Source organism: Pristiophorus japonicus, chromosome 30 (assembly GCF_044704955.1).
Source record: "Pristiophorus japonicus isolate sPriJap1 chromosome 30, sPriJap1.hap1, whole genome shotgun sequence".
Classification (NCBI taxonomy): domain Eukaryota; kingdom Metazoa; phylum Chordata; class Chondrichthyes; family Pristiophoridae; genus Pristiophorus; species Pristiophorus japonicus.
In genome coordinates, this window is record NC_092006.1 from 8,145,427 (window position 1) to 8,154,010 (window position 8,584).

Below are 8,584 nucleotides of genomic sequence, written 5' to 3' on the forward strand. Positions count from 1 at the left end.
GGGAGATGGACGGAGCTTCTGGGGGGAGAGGAAAGGTTTGAGGGAGGGGTGTGGGGGAGGGGAGGGGGAGAGTGAAGTTTGGGGAGAGAGAGAGGAGAGGAGTTTGGGGGGGAGGGAGAGGGGTTTGGGGGGAGAGAGAGAGAGGGGAGAGGGGTTTGGGGGAGAGGGGTTTGGGGGAGAGAGAGAGGGGAGAGGGATTTGGGGGGATAGAGAGAGAGAGAGAGGAGGGGTTTGGGGAGAGAGAGAGAGGGGTTTGGGGGGGGGGAGGAGAGGGGTTTGGGGGGAGAGAGAGAGAGGGGAGAGGGGTTTGGGGGAGAGGGGTTTGGGGGAGAGAGAGAGGGGAGAGGGATTTGGGGGGATAGAGAGAGAGAGAGAGGAGGGGTTTGGGGAGAGAGAGAGAGGGGTTTGGGGGGGGGAGGAGGAGAGGAGAGGGGTTTGGGAGGAGAGGGGATTGGGGGGAGAGAGAGAGAGAGAGAGGAGGGGTTTGGGGAGAGAGAGAGAGGGGTTTGGGGGGGGGGAGGAGAGGGGTTTGGGGAAGAGAGAGGGGTTTTGGGGGAGAGGGGTTTGGTGGGAGAGAGAGAGAGGAGAGGGGTTTGGGGGAGAGAGAGGAGAGGGGTTTGGGGGGAGAGAGAGGAGAGGGGTTTGGGGGGAGAGAGAGGAGAGGGGTTTGGGGGAGAGAGAGGAGAGGGGTTTGGGGGGAGAGAGAGAGAGGGGTTTGGGGGGAGAGAGAGGAGAGGGGTTTGGGGGGAGAGAGAGGAGAGGGGTTTGGGGGGGGGAGAGAGAGGAGAGGGGTTTGGGGGGAGAGAGAGGAGAGGGGTTTGGGGGGAGAGAGAGGAGAGGGTTTGGGGGGAGAGAGAGGAGAGGGGTTTGGGGGGAGAGAGAGGAGAGGGGTTTGGGGGGAGAGAGAGGAGAGGGGTTTGGGAGGCGAGAGAGGAGAGGGGTTTGGGGGGAGAGAGAGGAGAGGGGTTTGGGGGGAGAGAGAGGAGAGGGGTTTGGGGGGAGAGAGAGGAGAGGGGTTGGGGGGAAGAGGAAGAGAGGAGAGGGGTTTGGGGGGAGAGAGAGGAGAGGGGTTTGGGGGGGAGAGAGGAGAGGGGTTTGGGGGGAGAGAGAGGAGAGGGGTTTGGGGGGAGAGAGAGGAGAGGGGTTTGGGGGGAAGAGAGAGGAGAGGGGTTTGGGGGGAGAGAGAGGAGAGGGGTTTGGGGGGAGAGAGAGGAGAGGGGTTTGGGGGGAGAGAGAGGAGAGGGTTTGGGGGGAGAGAGAGGAGAGGGGTTTGGGGGGAGAGAGAGGAGAGGGGTTTGGGGGGAGAGAGAGGAGAGGGGTTTGGGGGGAGAGAGAGGAGAGGGGTTTGGGGGGAGAGAGAGGAGAGGGGTTTGGGGGGGAGAGAGGAGAGGGGTTTGGGGGAGAGAGAGGAGAGGGGTTTGGGGGGAGAGAGAGGAGAGGGGTTTGGGGGGAGAGAGAGGAGAGGGGTTTGGGGGGAGAGAGAGGAGAGGGGTTTGGGGGGAGAGAGAGGAGAGGGGTTTGGGGATGGGATGGGGGCGACTGAGGAAGGGGTTCTGCACGGACGGAGCGGGGAAAGATTATCTGAGCTGGGGTACAGCTTCCTGACGGACGGGCCCTGCGAGCGACATTCTGTGGGATCCGCGCACAGCGACTGACGGCTGCCCCGACCCGGCCTGGGGTCTCCTGCCAACCCCGCCTAGGATTGGAAACTCCAGGCAGGGCCTTCGAGGGACACTCAGGCCCTCGGGCCAGCTCTGTGCGGGGAGAGGGAGCGAGGGAGCGAGGGAGCGCGAGAGTTGACGCGCTCCGGTTAACTCTCTCTTTCGGCTTCCCTCGAAACAAACGTTAGCTGTTACGGCGTCTCAGACAATTAAAAGGGTTCGATCGGGTGGATCGAGAGAGGAACTGTTTCCTCTGGTGGGGGCAGCCCAGAACAAGGGGGGCCTCACCGTAAAATTCGAGCCCGGCCGTTCAGGGGTGATGTCACGGAACAGTTCTTCACACAAAGGGCCGCGGGAATCTGGAACTCTCTCCCCCAGAAAGCTGAGGTCAGGGGTCAAGACTGAGATGGACAGATTTTTGTTGGGTATTATGGGTTACGGAACCAAGGCAGGTGGATGGAGTTAAGATCCAGATCAGCCGCGATCTGATTGAATGATGGGACAGGCTCAAGGGGCTGAATGGGTCTCCTCCTGTTCCTGTGTAACAGGCCTGAGGGGCTGAATGGGCCTCCTCCTGTTCCTGTGTAACAGGCCTGAGGGGCTGAATGGGCCTCCTCCTGTTCCTGTGTAACAGGCTCGAGGGGCTGAATGGGCCTCCTCCTGTTCCTGTGTAACGGGCTCGAGGGGCTGAATGGGCCTCCCCCTGTTCCTGTGTAACAGGCCTGAGGGGCTGAATGGCCTCCTCCTGTTCCTGTGTAACAGGCTCGAGGGGCTGAATGGGCCTCCTCCTGTTCCTGTGTAACAGGCCTGAGGGGCTGAATGGCCTCCTCCTGTTCCTGTGTAACAGGCTCGAGGGGCTGAATGGGCCTCCTCCTGTTCCTGTGTAACAGGCCTGAGGGGCTGAATGGCCTCCTCCTGTTCCTGTGTAACGGGCTCGAGGGGCTGAATGGGCCTCCCCCTGTTCCTGTGTAACAGGCCTGAGGGGCTGAATGGCCTCCTCCTGTTCCTGTGTAACAGACTCGAGGGGCTGAATGGGCCTCCTCCTGTTCCTGTGTAACAGGCCTGAGGGGCTGAATGGCCTCCTCCTGTTCCTGTGTAACAGGCTCGAGGGGCTGAACGGCCTCCTCCTGTTCCTGTGTAACGGGCTCGAGGGGCTGAATGGCCTCCTGTTCCTGTGTAACAGGCTCGAGGGGCTGAATGGCCTCCTGTTCCTGTGTAACAGGCCTGAGGGGCTGAATGGGCCTCCTCCTGTTCCTGTTGTAACAGGCTCGAGGGGCTGAACGGCCTTCTGTTCCTCCCTCTTGTGGTACCCGTGTGTTTAATTAACATTCCTTCTGTCCTGGGGTGGGATTTGAAGTGCCCCCTTTCACTCAGCAACTCGCCAAACAGGGCCGTTTAACTAACCTCAGCCGACCGGGACAGCGAATAGAGGGGGGAGAGGGGGGCAAATGCACCCACTTCTGGCTGATTTTCCGCCCTCCTTCTCAGAGACAGGGGCTGGCAGCCGGGGCGGGGGGGAGGAAGAGGCCCGATCGAGCCTGGGGCCTATTGGGCAGGCTTGGAGTCGTGTGTAGGCCGGAGCGGTCAGCGAAGAGGGGAGATTTCCCTTCCCCCTCAGGGCGTTCGGTCAAACACCCCCCGGTTGTGTGTGTGTGTGTGTGTGTGTGTGTGGGGGGGGGGGGGGGGGGGGGGGGGGCGGGGAGGTCTGCGTCTGCAATCCAGAAGATTCCGCAGTCGGTCAAGGCCCAATCCACCGAGCCTGGTCGAATTCAGGATGTGAACTTTGAACCCCCCCTCACCACCGCTCAGACAGACGGCCGTAACCCAGGCAACGAGGCCTACCCAGCGGGTTTGGAAGGTGGGCCGACTTTCCATTTCCTCACCGCCCCTCCACCCCACAACCACTCGCAATTTAACGGCCTTTTCCTTCGGCGCTCGGCTAAAAGAATTGAAACACGCCCGGCAGCCATTTTGGGGAGGCAGAAGTGTGGCTCGAGCGGAGGCAGCCATTTTGGGAATCGAGAAACGTTGCGGCTTCACGCCGACTCTCTAAATTCCACGGGGCGACGGAGCCGGGTGCTGGGCGGTCGTGAGAGACCTTCACAGGGATCCCCTCCAAAAAAAAACGTTCTCACCTCGACCGTTTTATCGTATCTGGAAGCTTAAATCGTCGGGGGACGGGGGGGTGGCAGTGCGATTGTCAGGGTTGGCGTCCGATCAGGATTGCTTCCCGGAGCCTCCAGGAACCTTCCGGGTCGTCCCAGAATCTCTCGGAGTGGGAGGGGGGGGGGGGGGGAGAAAGACGGGGGGGGTCTTCCAGGTTGCCTCCGGGAATCTTCTAGATCGTCCCAGAATCTCTTGGGAGTCTCCCGGAATGTTCCCGAAGCTCCGCGATTGTCCCGTCGTCTCCCGGAATGTTCCGGAGTCTCTTGGGAATGTTCGGGAGCCGCTTGGGAACGTTACCCGGAGCCTCTGAGAATGTTCCGGACACCCCCGGGAACTGACGATTAAATCCTCGAGGGGCAAAGTGGGAGAGGAAAAAAGAATCCCAAGGGTCGGACAAATTAAAATAACGTCTCTCGGCGTTCGCTAATTATTATTATTATTATTTAAAACAAACAACAAAAAAAAGAAAATGGCGGCCGGTTCAGAAGCGGCCAATCGGATAAGGCATCCCGATTGGCCGCGGGCCGGGAGGCCAATAGGGGGAGGCGGGAGAACGGACGGACCAATCGGAGGGGGGCGGGGTCAGGCGACGAAAGCGTCAGGAACACGATAACCGATTCGGCGACTGGCGTTCACGGATACCGCGGTAAACTCTGCGGGCAGGGCGGGGGGTAGGGGTTTGTAGTGTTTGCGTAGAGTCCGTATCGCGAAAGCGTCTTGTAAACAGGGGGGGGCGGAGACGAGCGTTGACGTCTGACATCGCCCCCTCGCCCGCCGAAAGCAAGATGGCGGCTCACAGGATGGCGCAGTCCTTGCCGCTCCGCTCCTCCCGCGGCGTCCGCCGCTCTCCCGCCACCTGCCGTCCCGCGCCCGTTGCTTGCCGCCCAGCCGCCTGTGCCTGCTGGGAAAAACAACAAAAAAAAACACACACAGAGCGGACGAGGTTTATTAACGTCAGAAATAGGAGCAGGAGTCGGCCATTCGGCCCCTCGAGCCTGCTCCGCCATTTAATACGATCATGGCTGATCCGATCATGGACTCAGCTCCACTTCCCTGCCCGCCCCCTTATCGGTTAAGAAACTGTCTATCTCTGTCTTAAATTTATTCAATGTCCCGGCTTCCACAGCTCTCTGAGGCAGAGAATTCCACAGATTTACAACCCTCAGAGAAGAAATTCCTCCTCATCTCAGCTTTAAATGGGCGGTCCCTTATTCTAAGACCATGCCCCCTAGTTCTAGTCTCCCCCATCAGTGGAAACATCCTCTCTGCATCCACCTTGTCGAGCCCCCTCATAATCTGATACGTTTCGATAAGATCACCTCTCATTCTTCTGAATTCCAATGAGTAGAGGCCCAACCTCCTCAACCTTTCCTCATAAGTCAACCCCCTCATCCCCGGAATCAACCGAGTGAACCTTCTCTGAACTGCCTCCAAAGCAAGTATATCCTTTCGTAAATATGGAAACCAAAACTGCACGCAGTACTCCAGGTGTGGCCTCACCAATACCCTGTATAACTGTAGCAAGACTTCCCTGCTTTTATACTCCATCCCCTTTGCGATAAAGGCCAAGATTCCATTGGCCTTCCTGATCACTTGCTGTACCTACATACTATCCTTTTGTGTTTCATGTACAAGGACCCCCCAGGTCCCGCTGTACTGCGGCACTTTGCAATCTTTCTCCATTTAAATAATAACTTGCTCTTTGATATTTTTTTTCTGCCAAAGTGCATGACCTTACACTTTCCAACATTATACTCCATCTGCCAAATTTTTGCCCACTCACTTAGCCTGTCTATGTCCTTTTGCAGATTTTTTGTGTCCTCCTCACACATTGCTTTTCCTCCCATCTTTGTATCATCAGCAAACTTGGCTACGTTACACTCGGTCCCTTCTTCCAAGTCGTTAATATAGATTGTAAATAGTTGGGGTCCCAGCACTGACCCCTGCGGCACCCCACTAGTTACTGGTTGCCAACCCGAGAATGAACCATTTATCCCGACTCTCTGTTCTCTGTTAGTTAGCCAATCCTCTATCCATGCTAATATATTACCCCCAACCCCGTGAACTTTTATCTTGTGCAGTAACCTTTTATGTCAAATGCTTTCTGGAAGTCCAAATACACCACATCCACTGGTTCCCCTTTATCCACCCTGTTCGTTACATCCTCAAAGAACTCCAGTAAATTTGACCTGTTTCGAACCTTGGTGAGACCACACTCGGAGCACTGAGTACCATTCTGGTCGCCGTATTATAAACAGGATATCGAGGCACTGGAGAGGGTGCAGGGAAGATTGACAAGGATGATACCAGAAATGCGAGGGTATACATATCAGGAAAGGATGAACAGGCTGGGTCTCTTTTCTCTTGGAAAAAGGCTGAGGGGGTGATCCTAATAGAGGTTGTTAAAATGAGGAAAGGTTTTGATCGAGCGGATAGAGAGAGAGTGTTTCCACTTGTGGGGAAGAACATAACTAGAGGCCATCGATATAAGACAGTCACTGATAAACCCAAACGGGGGAATTCAGGAGAAACTCCTTTACCCAGAGAGTGGTGAGAATGTGGAACTCACTGCCACAGGGAGGGGTTGAGGCGAATAGTATCGAGGCATTTAAGGGGGAGGCTGGATAAACACATGAGGGAGAAGGGAATAGAGGGATATGAGGATGGGGGGGGGGGGGGGGGGAAAGAGGGAGAGGGTTGAGAGGGGGCTCGTGTGGATCATATACCCCAGCACGGAGCGATGGGGCCAAACGGCCGGCTGAGTATACTCACAGAGTTGTAGAGCTGTTGAACCTAAAGTTGAATTTGTCTGTGCGTTTCATAGAAAAACATAGAAACATAGAAAATAGGTGCAGGGGCCATTCGGCCCTTCGAGCCTGCACCGCCATTCGATAAGATCATTCCCTCAGTACCCACTTCCTGCCCCCTCTCCATACCCCCCGATTCCCTCAACCGCAGGGGCCCACATCTAACTCCCTCCCGAATACATCCAATGAACTGGCATCAACAACTCTTTCTGCGGCAGGGAATTCCAACAGGCCAACAACCCTGAGTGAAGAAGTTTCTCCCCATCTCAGCCCCAAATGGCCCGCCCCCCCCCCATCCCAAGACTGTGTCCCATGGTCCTGGACCTCCCCAACATCGGGAACACTCCTCCCGCATCCAGCCCAGTCAGAATCCTATATGTCTCGATGAGATCAGTGCCCCTTTAATCAGGGGGCACTTGTGTTAATGTTTCAACTTAAAATACTTGCAGAGCTGTTCAGTTAGCCAATGACCGATGAGGAGAGACTGGATCGACTAGGCTGATATTCACTGGAATTTAGAAGAATGAGAGGGGATCTCATAGAAACATATAAAATTCCGACGGGACGGGACAGGTTGGATGCAGGAAGAATGTTCCCGATGTTGGGGGAAGTCTAGAACCAGGGGTCTCACAGTCTAAGGATAAGGGGTGAGCCATTTCGGACCGAGATGAGGAGAAACTTCTTCACCCAGAGAATTCTCTACCGCAGAGAGCTGTCGAGGCCAGTTCGTTAGATATATTCGAAAGGGAGTTAGATGCGGCCCTTACGGCTAAAGGGATCAAGGGGGGTGTGGAGAGAAAGCAGGAATGGGGTACTGAAGTTGCATGATCAGCCATGATCCTATCGAATGGCGGTGCAGGCTCGAGGGGCCGAATGGCCCGCTCCTGCACCTATTTTCTGTGTCACGCGATGTTAGCACAGCTCAATAAAACCCCGGCCAGTTGGGTTCGGGCGATGAGGTATGCAGTCGTGAGCTCGGTGGGCGAACGGGCACCGTGTAGCGTGATCGTTAAACCGTTCGCCAATCGGCCGACTACTTCTTAACGGTGTTGCGGTGAATCCTTCAGCAAAGAACTCTCGCGGGCAATGAAATACGTCGGCGAGGGGGCTTAAACCGGGGGCGTTACGGGATGGAAAAGTTGAGGAGAAATTAGGACAGGCGGCCAAAAGCTTGGCCGAAGAGGTTGCGGCTGAGACGAGAATAGCCGAGGCGGATTTAAGGGCAGCGGGGTTAAACGGATGAGAGGGAGGGGGATACGGGAATGGGGGTGATCGGAGGTTGGTGTGGGGTATAAACGCTGGGAGGGAGCGGTGAGGCCTCTTGGCCTGTGTCGGTGTGTGTGTGTGTGTGTGTATGTGAGGGTCTCACCGGCTGGGCCTCGTGATCCTGCTGCTGGAGGTACTGAAGGGCTCGGCAATCCTCCTCCTCCTGTAGTTGCTTGGCGAGCTCCAGGTCACTGATGTCCCTCGGGCCCTGTTGTTGCTGCTGCAGGCAGAGAGCCACCATGTAATCCTGCGGGGGGGGGGGGAAAGCGCAAGACCGGCCCAATCAACACCCCTCGCACTGATGTAGCGCCGATAACCTCCCGCGGCGCGCCACAGCGGCCAATCATCGCAACGGGACCCCCACACCAGGCCACGGGGAGTTGTTAGCGGCAGCAGCTTGGCCAAAGGGGGCGGTTTTAAGGAATGTCTTAAAGACAGAGTTGCATTTCTGTAGCGCCTGACACGACCACCGGACGTCCCAAAGCGCTTCACAGCCAATGAAGTACTTTTGGAGTGTGGTCGCTGTTGTATTGTGGGAAACGCGGCAGCTCAATTTGCGCACAGCAAGCTCCCACACACAGCGATGTGATAATGACCCGGATCATCTGTTTTAGTGATGTTGGTTGAGGGATAAATATTGGCCCCAGGACACCGGGGAGAACTCCCCCTGCTCTTCTTCCAATA

At 56.7% G+C, this 8,584-nt stretch overlaps 1 protein-coding gene across 1 annotated transcript in view; it reads right to left on the reverse strand.

Annotated features, from left to right (window-relative positions):
* Positions 1-3,356: 3,356 nt before the first annotated feature.
* LOC139240108 (ubiquitin carboxyl-terminal hydrolase MINDY-1-like) overlaps positions 3,357-8,584 on the reverse strand; it is a 9,630-nt gene continuing 4,402 nt past the window's right edge. Inside the window, exons 3-4 of the mRNA XM_070868483.1 lie at positions 8,004-8,147; positions 3,357-4,728 (exon numbers count right to left, since the gene is read on the reverse strand). Of these exons, the coding sequence (XP_070724584.1) occupies positions 4,621-4,728; positions 8,004-8,147 (252 nt within the window). The 3' untranslated portion in view covers positions 3,357-4,620. The remainder of the gene's footprint in view (positions 4,729-8,003; positions 8,148-8,584) is intronic.